The following is an 18,859-nucleotide window of genomic DNA, read 5'->3' on the forward strand; positions in this document are numbered from 1 at the left end:
TGACCTCTGCCCGGGTGTGCTTGGCCAATGATCTGAAGATTCTCGTTCAATTTTGTCTTCTACGCCAACACTTACCCATCCATCTCCGACAGGAGGGGTGCAGTTTTACAGCAGAATTGGCCCACTATTTTTTTTAAGCGGCCCAGCGCTGTAGTTGTGCTGCAATCCTGTTCTGAGTTGTCACTCTTGTGGATTGCTATCAGCGGTCCAAGGCTGTGCATTCCTGAGAGCGCAGTAATAGACCCAATTAACATGGAGGAGTCTCAATGGCATTTTGATCTCAATGGTTCTTTTTGTCATCGCCACCATGTGCTAGTGAACTTGAGATTAACACAGTTCCTCCACCCCCTCTTTAACTCATCCTGATTTCAATTAAAGCAGATCAGCCATCCAGGTTTAAACAAGAGGTGAGGAACCTTTTCATGTTGGAAGGCCGCATTATGTTAGTTTTAATCTAACGCACTTTAGAATGATACGGCAAATCCACACTGAATACCTCATCAAGGGCTTATGCCCGAAACGTTGATTCTCCTGCTCCTTGGATGCTGCCTGACCTGCTGCGCTTTTCCAGCAACACTCTTTTCACCTCTGAATACCTCACCATCCAACTTTAGCATGTTACGAAACTGATGATGCCGTGTTGCATTTGCACGAATATAGTTAACAATGCTAATAACTTGTTGCAAAGTGTCACTTAAAAAAGGAGATTTAGCACAGAGATTTTTTAATTGTGGCCGTCAGTCTGTGAGGATTATTTCGTTGAATTTTCTTTTACTCTCTGGTATTTTAAGATTAAAATAAAAATAATAAGGGACAAAAAAAAACATGTTAATAAAAAATAAAAGATTTGTTCTGCAAAATTTGGATTAATTCAGAAGGCCACACACAATGGCTTAGAAGGCCACAGGTTCCCCACCCCTGGTTTCAACAGCTAAAGGCTAATTTATTAGAAGCTATGATGTGAAGTACCTTTGGGAGAAAAAGGAACTGCTTTAGACAAGAAATTACAGCTATCAAGATAAAATGATAATTGGTAAGACAAAAGAATATTTATAAAAAGAAGGGAGCCCCAATAAATCTCCATGGTACACCTTTGAGGCACAGTGCTTGAGCTCCTCATTGCTAAAGTGAGGCCAGTGACGTATGAAGTCAGATCCAGCAGTTGTAGAGCCATAGAGATGGACAACACGGAAACAGACCCTTCGGTCCAGCTCGTCCATTTCGACCAGATATCCCAACCCAATATCCCAGCACTTGGCCCATATTCTTCTAAACCCTTCCTGTTCATATTCCCATCCAGATGCTTTTTAAATGTTGCAATTGTACCAGCCTCCATCACTTCCTATGGCAGCTCATTCCATACACGCACAACCCTCTGTATGAAAAAGTCCCTTTTACATCTTTCCCCTCTGCTGGTTCGTTGGTATTTCCCTTTACAGGTGGGTAGTAGATGTCAGTCGGGTCAGGAAATTTTCAAGCTTCTAGCTCTGCCTGTCTTTTCTTTGCAGCAGGTCCCTAGTTGTTTTGAGACGACCCTTCATTTTTCCAGATGGTTCAGGATGGTACTTCTCTTTATCCAGGAAGTTCTACCTTTTGAATCCTCCTTTGCCAAAGTTAAAATAGTTACCAGATAGTGTCAGAGAGATGTACACCAGATAGTGTCATAGAGATGTACAGCACAGAAACAGACCCTTTGGTCCAACTCGTCCATGCCGACCAGATATCCTAAACTAATCCAGTCCCATTTGCCAGCATTTGGCCCATATCCCTCTAATCTCTTCATATTCATATGCCCACCCAGATGCCTTTTAGATGTTGTAATTGTACCAGCCTCCAACATGTCCTCTGGCAGCTCACTCCCTACACGCACCACACTTTATGTGAAAACATCGCCCCTTATGTCCCTTTTAAATTTTTCCCCTCTCACCCTAAACTTATGTCCTCCAGGTCTGGACTCCCCCCAACCCAGAGAAAATACCTTGTCTATTTACCTATCCATGCCCCTCGTGATTTTATGAACTTCTATAAGATCACCCCTCAGCCTCCGACGCTCCAGGGAAAACAGCCCCAGCTGATTCAGCCCCATTCGATGCAGCTCCTCCTATAGCTCAAACACTCCAACCCGGCAACATCCTTGAAACTCAGATGATCTGTGCAAAAACAAAGCAATATAAGATCTTGATATTTCAAAACAGCTCACTCCTCACTTGTGGTTCTTAGCTTTTGTTCTGGTCAATATCCAACGTACTTTCTCACAATGAACTTTCAAGGACTTGATGATCTCCTGGACTGGGAGCTTTTACATGTCTGGTATGTCTGTCGGTAACCCATGTAAGAGTGGTGTAGACAGCTGATAATTGTATGGCAGCCATGTTTTTACGCTCTTATCCTGCTACAATCAGATTAGCACCTTAGAACGTGATCTGCATTAAAAAAAACGAGTAAAAAATGAGGTCTGCAGATGCTGGAGATCACAGCTGCAAATGTGTTGCTGGTCAAAGCACAGCAGGCCAGGCAGCATCTCAGGAATAGAGAATTCGACGTTTCGAGCATAAGCCCTTCATCAGGAATAAGAGAGAGAGAGAGAGCCAAGCAGGCTAAGATAAAAGGTAGGGAGGAGGGACTAAGGGGAGGGGCGATGGAGGTGGGATAGGTGGAAGGAGGTCAAGGTGAGGGTGATAGGCTGGAGTGGGGTGGGGGCGGAGAGGTCAGGAAGAAGATTGCAGGTTAGGAGGGCGGTGCTGAGTTGAGGGAACCGACTGAGACAAGGTGGGGGGAGGGGAAATGAGGAAACTGGAGAAATCTGAGTTCATCCCTTGTGGTTGGAGGGTTCCCAGGCGGAAGATGAGGCGCTCCTCCTCCAGCCTCCTCAGATTTCTCCAGTTTCCTCATTTCCCCTCCCCCCACCTTGTCTCAGTCGGTTCCCTCAACTCAGCACCGCCCTCCTAACCTGCAATCCTCTTCCTGACCTCTCCGCCCCCACCCCACTCCGGCCTATCACCCTCACCTTGACCTCCTTCCACCTATCCCACCTCCATCGCCCCTCCCCCTAGTCCCTCCTCCCTACCTTTTATCTTAGCCTGCTTGGCTCTCTCTCTCTCTTATTCCTGATGAAGGGCTTATGCTCGAAACGTCGAATTCTCTATTCCTGAGATGCTGCCTGGCCTGCTGTGCTTTGACCAGCAACACATTTGCAGCATTAAAAAAAACAAGCCTTAAAGACTTTCTTTTCCTATACTTTACTCAACCATAACCGCACAATCATTACGTCTTGCTGTGGGATTCGCCAGAAATGACAGAATGTGATCTTCATTAGAATGTGGTGCCAGTCAAAAGGGCTGCTTTGTCCTGAATGGTGTCAAGCTTCTTGAGTGTTGTTGCAGATGCACCCATCCAGGCAAGTGAAGAGAACGCATTCATATTCGAGATTTATGCCTTGTAGATGGTGGACAAGCTTTGAAGAGTCAGGAGGGAGTTACTCACTGCAAGATTCCTAGCCTCTGACCTACTCTTGAGGCAAAAGTATTTGCAGGGCTGATCCAGTTTATTTCTGGCAATCTCCATGATATTGATAGTCACAGAGTCATAGAGAAGTACAGCACAGAAGCAGACTCTTTGGTCCAACCTGTCCATGCCGACCAGATATCCCAACCCAATCTTGTCCCACCTGCCAGCACCCGGCCCATATCCCTCCAAACCCTTCCTATTCATATACCCATCCAAATGCCTTTTAAATGTTGCAATTCTACCAGCCTCCACCACATCCTCTGGCAGCTCATTCCATACACTTACCACCCTCTGCATGAAAACGTTGCCCCTTTGGACTCTTTTATATCTTTCCCCTCTCACCCTAAACCTATACCCTCCAGTTCTGGACTCCCCCAACCCAGACTTTGTCTATTTAGCCTCATGATCCATGACCCTCATGATTTTATAAACCTCTATAAGGTCACCCTTCAACCACCGATGCTCCAGGGAAAACTGCCCCAGCCTGTTCAGCCTCTCCATGTAGCTCAAATCCTCCAACCCTGGCAACATCCTTGTAAATCTTTTCTGAACCCTTTCAAGTTTCACAATATCTTTCCGATAGGAAGGAGACCAGAATTGCATGCAATATTCCAACAGTGGCCTAACCAATGTCCTGTACAGCCGCAACATGACCTCCCAGCTCCTGTACTCAATACTCTGACCAATAAAGGAAAGCATACCAAACGCCTTCTTCACTATCCTATCTACCTGCAACTCCACTTTCAAGGAGCTATGAACCTGCACTCCAAGGTCTCTTTGTTCAGCAACACTCTCTAGGACCTTACCATTTAGTGTAAAGTCCTATTAAAATTTGCTTTCCCAAAATGCAGCACCTCACATTTATCTAAATTAAATTCCATCTGCCACTTCTCTGCCCATTGGCCCATCTGATCAAGATCCCATTGTAATTGGAGGTAACCTTCTTCGTTGTCCACTACATCTCCAATTTTGGTGTCATCTGCAGATAGTGTAGGGTTCAGCCATGGTAATACCATTGAGCATCAAGGGGACATGGTTAGCTTCTCTCCTGTTGTAAATGGTCATTATCTGGCACAAACGTTACTTGCCACTTGTCAGTCAAGACTATATTGTCCAGATCTTGCTGCATATGGACACAGATGGGAGGAGCTGTGAACAGTGCGAAACATTAATGATTGTCAATGAACATTCCCACTTCTGACCTTAAGAATGAGGAAAAATCATTGATGAAGAGGCAGAATACAGTGAACATTTTCCAATTAATAACATATGGTATACACATCAAACCATAGAACTTAATCCCCCTCAAATAAAAAAGATAACTGTTAGATGACTGGAATTCTTGGCTTGAATCAGGAACGCATTTATCTGCATCCTACAGTTACACTGACCTTTATCTCCACTGGGTCTAGAAACACACACACACACACACACACACACACACGTGCATGCGCACACATACACACAGATACACAAACACATACATGTGTGCACACAGACACACACACACATCTTAAACATGGTTTTCCAACCCAGGTCCGTCTTGCAATGACACAGGAGGAAAGGATCAAAGGACAGAAATCCGTGAAAAGTCCTCACAAATAAAACATTTGGATTGTAGCATTCCCTAAACAACAGTTGTAGCTTGTAACAAAACAATTGTGGAGAAACCGCTTACCACAATTGCCTGTTGTGGTTTAGCAATGGTGCCTACTTCAACAGTATGGGATCTCTTTGCACCACTAAGTACAAAGGGAAGCTGAAAGAATCCTTCGATTGATTAATTGAGTTGTTTATTGTCACGTGTATTGAAGTACAGCAAAAAGCTCTGTTTACAGGCAGATCATAGACAGCAAGGATGCACAGATCAGAGACATTTAGACAGCAGCAAACAGGTTTTGTTGCACAGGGCGTGCAGTAGGCAGCATCAACATCAGCAAGATCAGCATTGTCTGAGGCTAGAGGGTCCATTCATCAGTCTCATCCCGGCTGGGGTGTGTGTGTGTGTGTGTGTGTGTGTGTGTGTGTGTGTGTGTGTGTGTGTGTGTGTGTGTGTGTGTGTGTGTGTGTGTGCAAGCTTCTGTATCTTCTGCCTGATGGAACAGATCATAGGAGATCATTTTGCAGATTCTGTCTCTAAGCAGTGACTGTAAAGTTCAGCAAAAAGAGCAGTAGCGGGGAAATGTGATACCAATGTTCCGCTGGACCTGACACAGAGAGATGAAGATGAATTGACTAGTCAGCCTTGGTTCAGTAGTAATACACACAACTCTGTAGTAGATAGTCATTGGTTTATGTCCCATTCAGAACTTGACAATATTATCTCTTTAAGAGATGTATTTTAACCTGCTTTTTTTTTGTTTTGAAGAGAAGTTTTAGGACAGAGGGTGTCGAGCTGTCTACATGAATCCAATAAACGGCTCGTGAGGACTTGGGTTTTTTTTAAATAGGAACATTAGGAGTAGCCTAATGTTCCCACCATTTCTCGTTTTAGTTTTTCTCAAGTAGTTGCTGAGGTTTGAAGCTGGGTTGGAGGTTGCAGTACATCCTTCCCTGTTACTCTGTCTCTCAGAGATTCCTCAACGTTTTTCCTCCTGGACAAGAGAATTGTATGTGAGACTGTGTATTTTACTGAATCTGCCAATGGTGTGTTTATGATATGTTATTCTATAGAATCCCTACAGTGTGGAAGCAGGCCATTCAGCCCAATGAGACCACATTGACCCTCCTAAGAACATCCCACCCAGACCCACCCCACCCTATCCCTGTAACCCTGCACTTCCCACAACTAACACACCTAAGCTACACATCCCTGGACACTATGGGCAATTTAGCATGGCCAATCCACCCAACCTGCACAACTTTGAACTGTGGGAGGAAACCAGAGCAGCTGGGGGAAACCCATGCAGACACAGGGAGAATGTGCAAACTCCACACAGGTAGTGCCCAAGGGTGAGATCAAACCCGGGTCTCTGGTGCTGAGGCAGCAGTGCGAACCGCTGAGCCACCGTGCCACCCCTCACATATCTTTGGACTGTGGACTGAAACCAGAGCACCCGGTGGAAACCCACACGGACATGAGGAGAACATTCTAACTCCACAGAGACTCTATTGGAACAGTTACTGTTTAGTAGTTAAATAATCTATTAATCTGTTAAGTTTTCCAATAGAGTTATGTAATTCCAATTTCCTCTTTCTTTTATCGTATTGTAACTATAGTGTATAAAAAAAGTTCATTTTTCTTCAAGATTAGTAGTTTGATCAATCGAATTGCATCTGGAATGCAACACTTGGCATTTGTCTTTAAAATAAGAAAATGTTAAGCATCTAGGCTGTGTTCTTAACATATTTTGAGCGGTTTTGGTCTAGTCCATAACAGGAGACTTTACCCCAGGGTGATAATGAAGCAAGATCCTAAGGGAGGGTTGCACTCTGATAAGGGCATTCTTTAACATAAGACATGACATTAACACTCCAGCCGTGTCCTCAGGCAGGTGTCAGAGATTCCATGACTACATTTAGAGAGGGGACAGGAACACTCCCTGGTGCCCTGACCAATAATCTCCCAACCAAGGTAACCTTATAAAATGCGCACATTGATTGAGAGGAGAGGGGATGTTGCAGGTCAAAGTGAGAAGTGCTGAACGGACAGAAAACCTCAGGCAAGGTTTTATGGTTGAAACCGCACTTTCAAAAGAACATCAGCACGTGTAAGCCACGTTGGGCTGTCTGCAGGTTGGGAAAGGAGCTCCGTGAATGGAAGTCTTTGTTTCATCCTCTGGCAGTTCCTGTTAGAGCAAGCTTCCTTGCTTCTGTGAACTGCTGTTCCTGAAATTGGTCAAATCACGACACCTTTTCTCCTGATTTTTTTTGTCGCCTGTCAAAAAATCCGAGGAATTGTTCCCTTAAAATCAAAAACGCACTCTGAAGGTACAATGCAAACAAATTGGGCGTAAACTGAAATGAAGATGGTCTTGGAGCTCCAACAAAAATATTTATACCGGCATAACAAAGCACTTGTTCTCAGAGGCAAGTTAAAACTACAAGAAATCAATCTCCTTTCAATATATGCCTGTCTGATTGCATAGTTTTGGTATTTATCCAAATTGCCCGCAGACAAGTAAGTTGGCACGGACTCCTAATGATTAGGTCAGGTCCAGCTAATTTATTCAGCCATTAAATTTCCGTCAAACGTAGAGGTTTAACTGAGTTTATATCTGGTCCAAGGCAGCGCACCTCATTTTCAGAGATCGAGTTCAAGAGAATTCAATGAAAAGGATCTCCAGGGATTTGGCACTTGGTCAGTTTGACAGAGATTGCAGCATTTACATCTACCCATATTAGGACAGGTGAACGACCGAGAAAAAAGCAATCATTCCAGAACAGTGGGCTACCAACAACTGAAACTGTCTGGAGCTCCAGCAAAGAACTAGAGAGGCCACATTGTTGAGGTTGTGGAGGTGAAGTTGAAGGGGGATGCATCATGGCTTGGCTGTATTGACTGTTATTGCAAAATGGTTTCTGCTCCACAATTGGCTGACCCTGGCATACGGAAGTCAATGACCCAAATTCCTATGGATGCAGGCCTAATCTGTCCCTCCTAGGATAAGTCAAATCTGTCAAGTGAACCTTCTCTCTGAACTTGCACTCCTCTGTATCCGTTGGCACTGACCGTAAGTCATTGCAATAGGATATGACAAACACATTCCGTTCAGCATCACAGTGCAGATTTGTGCAGCTGAGCAATAAGTACAAAAGTTAAATGTTAATGTGAGCGGCTCACTATCAACCACTGCCCTAAAAGTTAAACTTGCAGAATGAAAAGATGTCTTTATTTGACACTCACTCATTCATCATTGTGTACCCCCTGCCAATAATGCAGGTTTTGATGTAGGGTCAGCCAGTCCACTCTGCTGCCACTTTTCCCCGAGTGGAAGTGCTCAACAGTTACTGATTGGCCCCTTTGTAAATCTGCACATTTTGCCAAGTTTGAAATGGTGGTCAGACCTTGTTCCTTTCTTGCTCCCTTTCTGCAGCCATCAGGGCTCAATGACCACTGGCACACACAGAAACAGACACTACCACAGCAGTACAGCGTGGGACACCCAGGCTACAAATGAACACCAGCAAGGACAGCATTTATCATTGAATCACATAATTCCTGCAGTGTGGAAGCAGGCCATCCATCAAGTCCACACTTATCCTTCTAAGAACATGTGGCCAGACCCACCCACCTAACCGATCCCTGTAGCCCAATTCCCACAGCTAATCTCCCTAGCTTGCACATTCCTGGACACTATGGGTAATTTAGCCTGTACATCTTTGGACTGTGGGAGGAACCGGAGCGCGCGCACAGTGACACGGGAAGAATATGCAAATTCCACACAGTCGCCCGAAAGTGGGATTGAACTGGGGTCCCAGGTTCCGTAAGGTAGCAGTGCTAACCACTGAACCACCGTGCCACCCTATTTGTTATCATCCCAAACACTGTTTGATCAGTGTGGCTAGGCCATTTCAGAGGGCAGTTTTGCATCATCCCCATTGGCTGTGGGTCTGGAGTCACGTTGGCCAGACAAGGTAAGGATGGCAGATTTCATTCCCTACAGGACACTAGGGAACCAGGTGGGCTTTTAGAACAATTGATGTCAGTTGTCATGTTTATCATTACTGAGGCTAGCTTCAGGTTCAAGATTTTTAATTGAGATTAAGGTTTACCAGCCAATGTGGCAAGATTTGAATGCAGAGCATTAATCTGGCCTGATATCACAAAGGCTCTGTCTCACTCTTCCATCACTTTTAACACTTCCAGACTCTTGGTTACTACATGTTAGCCTAGCCAGTAATGCTCTCATCCCATGAATGAATTAAAAAAAAACTCAATCTAGGGCACCTCTCACACAATTGCACGAAGTCCATTGAAACCCATCTTCCTCTCTGTTCGAGGCCCTAAAGACATTCCCCAGGAGAAGCAGCATTTCACTCTGCCCGACTGTCTACTCCATTCGCTGGTCACAATGGAGTCTTCTTGACATCGGAGACCAAAAGCAGCCTGGGTGACCTCCTTATTGAGCATCTCCGTTCTGGCCGTCAGAATGACCCTGACCTTTCAGTCACTTGCCATGTTAACAAACCCCCTTGTTCCCATGCTAACATCTTTACTCTGTGCCTATACAGTGTTCCAACAGGGCTCAATGCAAGCTGGAGGAACCCAATGTCATTTTCTGCTTTGGCATTTATAGCCTCCAGGACTGAACTACTTCAGAATGTGAATTCCGTCCCCTATCTTGATTATAACACCCCCCACTCCAGCTCTCAGCAGCATCGACTCACTGTGCACTGTTTATGCCTTCATTTGCACTTATTTGTCACCTCACTCTGTCTCTCCTTCACCATCACTAGCACTCGCTTTGACTTTTAGTAGGAGCACCCTCACAATCTGTCCCACTCACTCCAAACTCCCTCTGCCCCTTCCGGCCAACTGCATAGGGGCTTTCAATTGTCAAAAGAATCCATATCAGTCTCAAAACGTTAACTGTATCTCTCTTGACAGATGCTACCAGATCTATGGAGATTCCCCAGCATTTTCCTGGATAACATCATTGCAAGATCACCCTCAGAACTTGTCAAGGAAAACATGGAACATTATTTTTCCTCTCTCAAGGGGAGGCTGGTTGGTTGGAAGGGCCTCAAATCTGTTGTTAATCTCTATCATTGAAGTGGTAATGGGCTTCCACCTCGAATCACTATAGTCCTGCTCCAACAATAGATATTGTTGGTCAGTGTATTGAGTAAAGGAGTTGGGAGGTCATGTTGAGGCTGTACAGGACATTGGTTAGGTTACTTTTGGAATACTGCATTAAATTTTGATCTCTCTGCTAGAGTAAAGAGGTTGTTAAACTTGGAAGGGTGCAGAAAAGATTTACAAGGATATTGTCTGGATCGGAGGGTTTGAGCTATTTGAGGGTTCAACTCCATCAACAAACACATCGACCTGGACCCAATATACCAACCACTACAGCGGACAGCTGAAACTGACACCCGGAAGCGGCAAGGACAGACCACTATAAATACCGGAAGAAACATCAAAGAAACGCTTCACAGGAGGCTCCAGAGCACTGATGATGTCGCCTAGCCAGGGGACGAAACGTTTGCAACAAAAACTTCCAGCTCGGCGAACAGAACCACAACATATTTGAGGGTTTGTGTGGGCTAAAGAGGCTGGGGTTATTTTACCTGGAACATCAGGGGCTGATCTATTGGAAGTTTATAAAATCATGACAAGGATGGATAAGGTGATGAGCCAAGGGTTTTTTTCCCAGGGTAAAGGATTAATCTAGGATATCTGACTGTCATGGACGAGTTGGACTAAAGCGCCTTTCTCTATGCCGTACATATCTACGACTCTAACTGGAATTCTAGGATGTTAACTGAATATTGGGGAAGATCATGTCCAAATTAGAGTGGTATGCAAGTTGAAAAGTATGGGGAAGTAATGATGACTTCATTATCCCATCGTTCCTGGATTTCTTGTACCGATCTTGCTAAAAGGTTTGGAAGGATATGGATCGGGTTCTGGCAGTTGGGACAAGATTGAGTTGGGCATGGATTAGTTGGACCAAAGGGTCTGTTTCCGTGCTGTACATCTGTATGACTCTATAATTGCTGTAATACATCCTATAGGTAGTTCAAGCACAATGCACAGGCAGTGCAGAGGCTGGTATGACAGCACTGGAACCAGAATGATCATCTAATAAGAGCTCTTGGAAGTCTGACCAACCCCCACCCTGCTTCTGGCTATACAAGAGAAGGCCTTTTGACCATCACTCCCATTAGCTTTGCTCAATTTAATAAAACGCAAACTGCACTAGTAGGGCACTCGGGAGTACTACAGATAGATTACAACATGCATTTTTCCTGGAGCCAAACATTGGAAAAGATGTCCTTCAGAATGCAGTAAGATATAACAAAGAGATGAGTGGGAAGTGGGGATACTGGGAAAAATCATTCTTAGCACGGAACAAATGAGCCACAAGTTGTTTACCGACAGCCAAGACCAATAAATCACCAAAATAATCTGGCTGCTGCACTTGGGAGTTTAGTTTTTGGCATCAGAATTACCAGAACTTCCCTATACAATTGGATTAGAAGTCAAGTCAGCATGATGAGTATTTAACGGCCTAGTCAGGCTTGCAAAGGGCTAAAGAAAGAAGTTAAATGAGGCAATGATGAGTTGATTCATTTTTCTCCTATAATGTAAAAATAAGACTGGAAGTCAGACTGTACCTTCAAAGGTGAGCTGTAAATAGGCAAACTGGTTTTTGGCAGCTTTCAATACGCACAGCAATCTCTGACTAGTGTGGACTAACACTTCACACCATTACATAAATAATCAGCTCTGCCTGAATTACTTTCAACAAAGAAATCACAGAACCCCTACAATGTGGAAGCAGGCCATTCGGTCCATCCAGTCCATGCCAACCCTCTGAAGAACACCCCCCCCCCCTTTTTATCCCTGTAACCCTGCATTTCCCATGGCGAACCGACCTAGACTATGCATCCCTGGATACTATGGGCAATTTAGCATGGCCAATTCACCTAACCTGCACATCTGTGGGTTGTGGGAGTGAACCGGAGCACCCAGAGGAAACTCCAAGCAGACACGGGGAGAATGTGCAAACTCCATACCGAAGGTGGGATCCAACCTGCACTTTCGGTGCCGAGAGGCAGCTGTGCAAATCACTGTGCCAAGGGGCAAAACTTTGAACCAATAACAGGGTCTTAAAGAGACTAGCGAAAGATGATCATTGGATCATCATCTGCCTGGTCTCCCACTCACCCAGCCAGCCCCCAAGTCTCTCCTGTTCATAGAGCACTGAACGTTCTGTCCCTTTAGATTAAGGATCTGTACATCGATACAACATCTGTCAACGCATATACTTTCCAGGCAGGAAGCATGGCTTGTTCACATTCGAAGAACACAGGGAGAGTTCTCCGTGCTCTATTCCATTTGGCATACTGTTGAAGAATTGCATCTGGCTATTACTAGTCACAGCTGGGTCTCAAGATTAAACATATTGGACAAATTCATACCAGATTATAGTACGTGCTGGAACTAGCCCAATGGCAAAAATAATAACACTGGGAATTCTCCTCTCGGGCCACAGTAAATTGTCCAGGTTCCCCTCCAGCTGGTTTCCTGCACCAAGATGACTGAAAAACGGAAAATACGGATCTTGCACTCAAGTCTCCACAGCTGTTCCTAGTGATCTCTCCAATCCACACTGGACACTGATCCCAATCAATACTACTCAAGGATCACAGTTGATCCAAAGATCTATCACCAAATGTGCTTTTTTTTTTAAAACCCACAGGTCCCAGGTGCTTTCAGCATTTAGTCACACAGGCTTATGTCTGCCTTCAGTTTTAAAAAGAAATCACGTGTGCTCCCCCTCCCACAGTTCACAAAGCTGCAACACCTGGCTCTGTTTTAACATTCAGAGTCCAACCAGGTCAATGTTGTATTTTTATGATTCCTGAACTGCTGCAGAACATAATTAAGACTTTGTGAACAAATTGCTACTTTCAGATAAATCGACACAAGATCATATGCACAATCTCCACTTGTGGTGAGTCTCCACAATGATTGCACATTGTTTAAACAGTGTCAGCCCTGGCCATTGTTTCACTTCAACATTGCTCCCACCGTTTTGCGACCATCACACACTTCTACTAGAGTTTTATTGGGGCGGGGGGGGTGCAAATTGTAATGTAGAAATATTGGCTGATGCAACTTGATGGGTCTTCTAACCAGAACATAGCCTGTGGAAGTTGGACAAAAGCAAAATACTGTGGAAATTTGAAATGGAAGCAGAAAATTTGGGAAAATTTGTGGAAAGAGGAAGAGCTAACGTTTTGGATCAGTGATGTTTAGTTTCTCTCTCTGCAGATGCCATCTGGCCTGCTGAGGATTCCAAATGGCACCAAGGCCTGAAAACACTTGTCCAGTATAGAACGGCAAACATTTTACTTCAGCTGAAGGGAAAAAGGGAAGCTTCTCCTGTTTGAAACCAGAATCTGGCATTGTACGTCTCAGAGGCTTCTTTTAAACTGTCTTAAATCACAAGTGACAAGGTGGGAGGTGTGGATGAAGGGCTCCTGCCCTTTACTACACTGGGGCTTAATTCAAACAGGGGCTGCCCCTAACTGCTTGAATTTATTTCTCAGGAATGGTGGGGGTCAGCTATCCCATTAAGCTTTTTGACCCAGGACATCAGTCTGTGCAGCCATTGGCAGAAACGGAGGGGGTTGACCAGAGTAAATGTTCAACGCCTGACTTTGAGAAAATGAAGATTTAATACAAATATCACAAGATCTTGTTTGGAAAACCGAATTAATAAATTGGCAATGGTGTGCAAATGCCAATAACTTCTTAGATATTTAAAGCATTTTGTGTGTGTGTATGTATCTATATATGTGTGCGTGTGCATGTATATGTATATATGTGTGCGTGTGCATGTATATGTATGTGTGTGTGTGTGTGTGTGTGTGTGTGTAAGTAAGAATTTAGCAAATACTCTGAAACCTGCTGGTAGCAAAACAAAATTTAACTATTTATTAGAAGTAAACATTGCAAGTCTACAGAAATCTGTACAGTCATCTCATTTATGTTGGAAATCTTTACCGAGTCCACGTGATAAGCTGTCAAGCTCTGCTCAATCACCTTTCACTTGCTGTGTCTGGCATCTCCCAAATTTCATCATCCACAGCAGACAAGGTCACTTGGCCTACGGAAGCTAATCTTGTATTTGCTGGGGAAATCTCGGGGTCCTCACTAATCTCCTCAGCTTTAGGGGAGGACTCCTCACCAACATCCTCAGCTTCAGGGATCTTGGCAGAATGCTCAAGTTCAGGATCGAGTCCCTGGAGCCCATGTGTTTCACCATGAGCCGCAGTTGTGTGTGTTTGCACTTCTTCACATGAAGCCACCCTCAGGACAGGGGTCTTCGCCACCCCGTTAACCTTTGACTCAAGGCCCAAAAACTGGTTTTCTACAATGTACCGAACACACTGCAGAATCACATTTCTTTCGTGTCGTATGTCAGGAGCCAGCAGCTGCAAAACAAGAAACAAAGATTGCAAGGAATGATCACACTGGAAAGAGGCTCGGTTAAAAATACATGTTCAAGAAACCATCAGTCTCCAAAGTTTTACAGTACTTATCTTGGGCACTGGAATGTGTTCTATTTTAAGGAGAATTTTATCTCACTTACCCCCACATTTTATTATTTAAGAATGATTGAGATCACTGTGAAATGTGTCACAATGGGGAGCACACCAATTTCGGCACCCGTCATAATTAATTGGGAATCAATATGAAGCTCACACATGTGTGTCCCAGAACAAAGTTGACTTTATACCGTGTTAGTGTGAATTTTTCCAGTTAGCTATCCTTGTTACCAGCTGGGTAAGCCGGTAAATTGTAGGTAACTGTGGTAAATTATAAACAGCTTTGTACTGTGGATTTAGCTCAGTTTGGGATTATGGTCAGCATGGACTGGTCAGACTAAAGGGTCTACTTCCGTGCTGTACGAGTCTATGACTTACATCCATTGAGTTGACAGTGGGAAAGTTCATTCGATTTTAGATCATGACATTGACCTCTCAGTCTCAGGTGGATGCAAAACTGGTTCCTGCAGATCAACAGCCTACTTTTTCTTTGTCCCTGCCATAGGAAACCTTATTTTGAAGCTTAAAGAAGATTGAAATGTTTTCTGTGCAACATTAGACCCAACTGTGTGACCCAATGTTACTCAGGCTTGGATCAAAAGATGATTAAACTTACCTCCAGCTCCTCTCCAAGCATTTCACTCTCAGAAATGTTCCAATTTAATGTGTTTTTCTTTTTGAACACAAATCTCTAGGATAAAATAAATAGTCTCCTAGACTCCCTATACCTACAAGTAAAATTGTGCAGTGCTGTTAAAGATGGGAGACATTTAGGACAGCAGATGTGTACACACATATGAAGACACCATTATTATGAATGAAGAGTGCACAGCACCAAAAGCGCAGCCAATGGCTCAACTTGCCCTTAATGAGAGAATTCAGGACAAATATCTCTCCCTTCACTATGAGGCCTCCTGCAATTCAAAGCTCCTCCCAGCTTACTGACCATCCTTAACTGCTAATTTCTTTTTCTTTATTCATGGGACATGGGTGTCACTGGCTGTGCCCTGTCCCCAGGTGTCCTTGGCAAGGTGGTGATAGACTGCCTTCATGGATCGTTGGGAGTCCATGCACTTTAGGTAGACCCACTCGGTCACTGGGTCAAAATTCTGGAATTCCCTCCCTCAGTGAAGAGCAATGCAAAGGGAATTTCCCAAAAGTCATGAATCAACCACTTTAGGATGAAGCTGAGACTACAGATCGAGTACTTGGAACACTAGACTGGAATGAGCCAACTATCCTCAGGAATAACTAACAGTGTTGGAGAAAAATCTGCAATACCAGAGAGCAAGAGAGATTTTAAAACAAAAAGAAAAGAAAATCAATTGGGGGGGGGGGGGGGGGGGGGGGGGGAGTAAATCTCCAAAATGTCCAAATTACATTATCGTACATTTATATTTATTTTATGAGCTCTCTTCGTATTTTGTACCAGCATGCAGCTTTGAACACTGAAAAAATGAAAAACTATAAGGTGTGTTTTGAAACATACCTACCCCATCTTACAAAGCAGGACTGTGCAAATGCAGAACAAAGATCTCACCATTTCAAGCAAGGTTGGCCCACGTTTTAGCAACTGCTGGAAAGTTCCCCTTCCTCGTGTGTTACGACCTCTTCCTCTACCTCTTCTTCTGCCCTTGGGGATGAATTGGCAACGCGTTTCTGAGCCTCTAACGTTGCTTGAACATTCTTTAAACTCCTGCTCATTTCTTGGTGCAGATCCCAGCACGCTGTTTTCCTCCGGTGCTTTGGCAACAGTCTGGAAGGGGATTTCTAACAGAAATATACAATTACAATACTCCAAGTTCTAGTGCTGCACTTTGATTGTATAAAAATCAGTATACAATTTTACTGTCTTCCTAGACTGAGTAAAGTTGAAAAGTTGAGACCGACAAGAGTCACAGTTTCACAATTACTGTACTCAACATCCAAGAAAAATGCATATCCAATGCAGCCTTTAGTTAAACCAACATTATATGGCAGATTTCTCTATCCACTAGGCCCCAATTAACCTTCAGTGTGATCTTCTCGGTTTTTACACATATCAAAACTTTTGCACTGAAACTATTCAGCAAGGAACTTAGTTTCAAATAGCGACAGGCAACCACAAGTAATTCTAAGTCAGCAGATGTGGCTTTTCTGTAACAACTGGACATCGTTTAACACCTCACAAAAGTCAAAACCTGAAGCATACAGAGGAAAATGTCTTTAATCAAGAGATCTCCATATGAAGCTTGTGGCTTGAAGGGCCTAGGGGTGCAGAAACATAATTCTTTGAAGTTTGAGTCATATACAGACAGGGTGATCAAAATGGCGTTTGACACCTTGCCTCCATTGCTCAGTCCTTTGAGTATAAGAGTTTTTTTTTGTGGGCGGCATGGTGGCACAGTGGTTAGCACTGCTGCCTCACAGCGCCTGAGACCTGGGTTCAATTCCCAACTCAGGCGACTGTGTGGAGTTTGCACGTTCTCCCCGTGTCTGCGTGGGTTTCCTCCGGGTGCTCCGGTTTCCTCCCACAGTCCAAAGATGTGCGGGTCAGGTGAATTGGCCATGCTAAATTGCCCTTAGTGTTAGGTAATAGGTAATGTAGGGGTATGGGTGGGTTGCGCTTGGGCGGGTCGGTGTGGACTTGTTGGGCCGAAGGGCCTGTTTCCACACTGTAAGTAATCTAATCTAATCTAATCTAATCTCGAGTTGAGAAGTCGTGTTGAGGTTGTACAGGCCTCTTCTGGGCTACACTGTCCAGTTCTGGTCACCTAGTTATGGAAAGGATATTAAGTTGGAGAGGGGTCAGAAGAGATTTACCAGGATGTTGCTGTATTTGAGGTTTGAGTTATAAAGAAAGGTTGGATAGGCTGGGACTCCACTCGTTGGAGCATAGCAGGTCGAAAGGCAATCTGATAGAGGTTTATAAAACAATGGGAGGTTAGACAGAGTTCATGGTAGGTGTCTTTTCCTTAGGATGGAGGATTTCAAGACTAGGGGATGCATTTTTAAGGTGAGAGGAGAAAGAACATAGAACATCGAAAAATACAGCGCAGTACAGGCCCTTCGGCCCTCGATGTTGCGCCGATCCAAGCCCACCTAACCTACACTAGCCCACTTTCCTCCATATGCCTATCCAATGCCCGTTTAAATGCCCATAAGAGATTTAAAAAAAAAGACAGAGACATGTTTACGTAGAGGGTGATTTGCGCATGGAATGAACTTCCTCAAAAAGTGGTAAATGCGGGTACAATTACAATGTTTGGAAGATATTTGGATAGATACATGAACAGGGGAGGTTTGGAGGGAAATGCAGCAGGAGCAGGCAGGTGGGTCTAACTTAGTTTGAGATCATGTTCTGCATGGACTGGTTGGATCGAAGGGTCTGTTTCTGTGCTGAATGGTTTTATGACTCGAAGACAAGGAATGAGTAAAGTCACTGCTCAAGGGCAGCAACAGCAAACTTCACACAGAACTATGAGGTTTTCATCAGCCTGAACTGGATCAAGAATCAGGCCAGAAATTGAAAGAACACTGTGCTAATCTCATCTGACACCATGATTATGGGGTTAAGATTAATGAAACCACATCACTCTGTCTACTCTTAAATCTCTCAGTTTAATTTAATGTGATGATAGGTCTTAAAGACAAACATTGACGCTAGTGTTTTTCTTCAAAAGGAGAAGAAAAATGTATTTGTTTGGATTTACCCTCTGGTCCCTGGTCGCCTTCACTGTCTGATGAGCTGCTGTAATTGGCCATCAGTGAACTGAGGCCTGATGTTATCTGCTTTGGCACGACGGAGATTTCTGCTTGTTCAGCATCCACTTGGCCCTCGTCCTTGTCAGATTCTGCAAGGCCAAACACAACCTTTCATCGCTTTCACATTTCAGACAAAATCCAACCCAAGGCAGACAGTTCTCCCAACGGTGGTCGCAGGGGGTGGGGAGGAAGAGTTTGTGCAAGCTGACAGCCACGGGACCGAACATAATTAATCCTGTCAGTCTGGCAAAGAACGCTTTCCAAATTATTCCTCACAGCATGATTTAATGCTAAGTCCCTTTCTCTGGGGTTATGATGGTTTCTCTTTCCCACACACACTCCCCATCTAATAAATGCTCAACGGAGAAGCTTTGAAAACACA

At 44.2% G+C, this 18,859-nt stretch overlaps 1 protein-coding gene across 2 annotated transcripts in view; it reads right to left on the bottom strand.

Annotated features, from left to right (window-relative positions):
* Window positions 1–14,093: 14,093 nt before the first annotated feature.
* The window catches only part of nufip1 (nuclear FMR1 interacting protein 1), a 39,211-nt gene continuing 34,445 nt past the window's right edge, over window positions 14,094–18,859 (bottom strand). For both annotated transcript variants that reach the window (XM_060833348.1, XM_060833347.1), the window contains exons 8-10: window positions 18,426–18,566; window positions 16,274–16,503; window positions 14,094–14,619 (exon numbers count right to left, since the gene is read on the bottom strand). In XM_060833348.1, coding sequence (XP_060689331.1) covers window positions 14,224–14,619; window positions 16,274–16,503; window positions 18,426–18,566 — 767 coding nt within the window. In that variant the 3' untranslated portion in view covers window positions 14,094–14,223. The remainder of the gene's footprint in view (window positions 14,620–16,273; window positions 16,504–18,425; window positions 18,567–18,859) is intronic.

The sequence above is a fragment of the Hemiscyllium ocellatum genome, chromosome 12 (genome assembly GCF_020745735.1).
Source record: "Hemiscyllium ocellatum isolate sHemOce1 chromosome 12, sHemOce1.pat.X.cur, whole genome shotgun sequence".
Classification (NCBI taxonomy): domain Eukaryota; kingdom Metazoa; phylum Chordata; class Chondrichthyes; order Orectolobiformes; family Hemiscylliidae; genus Hemiscyllium; species Hemiscyllium ocellatum.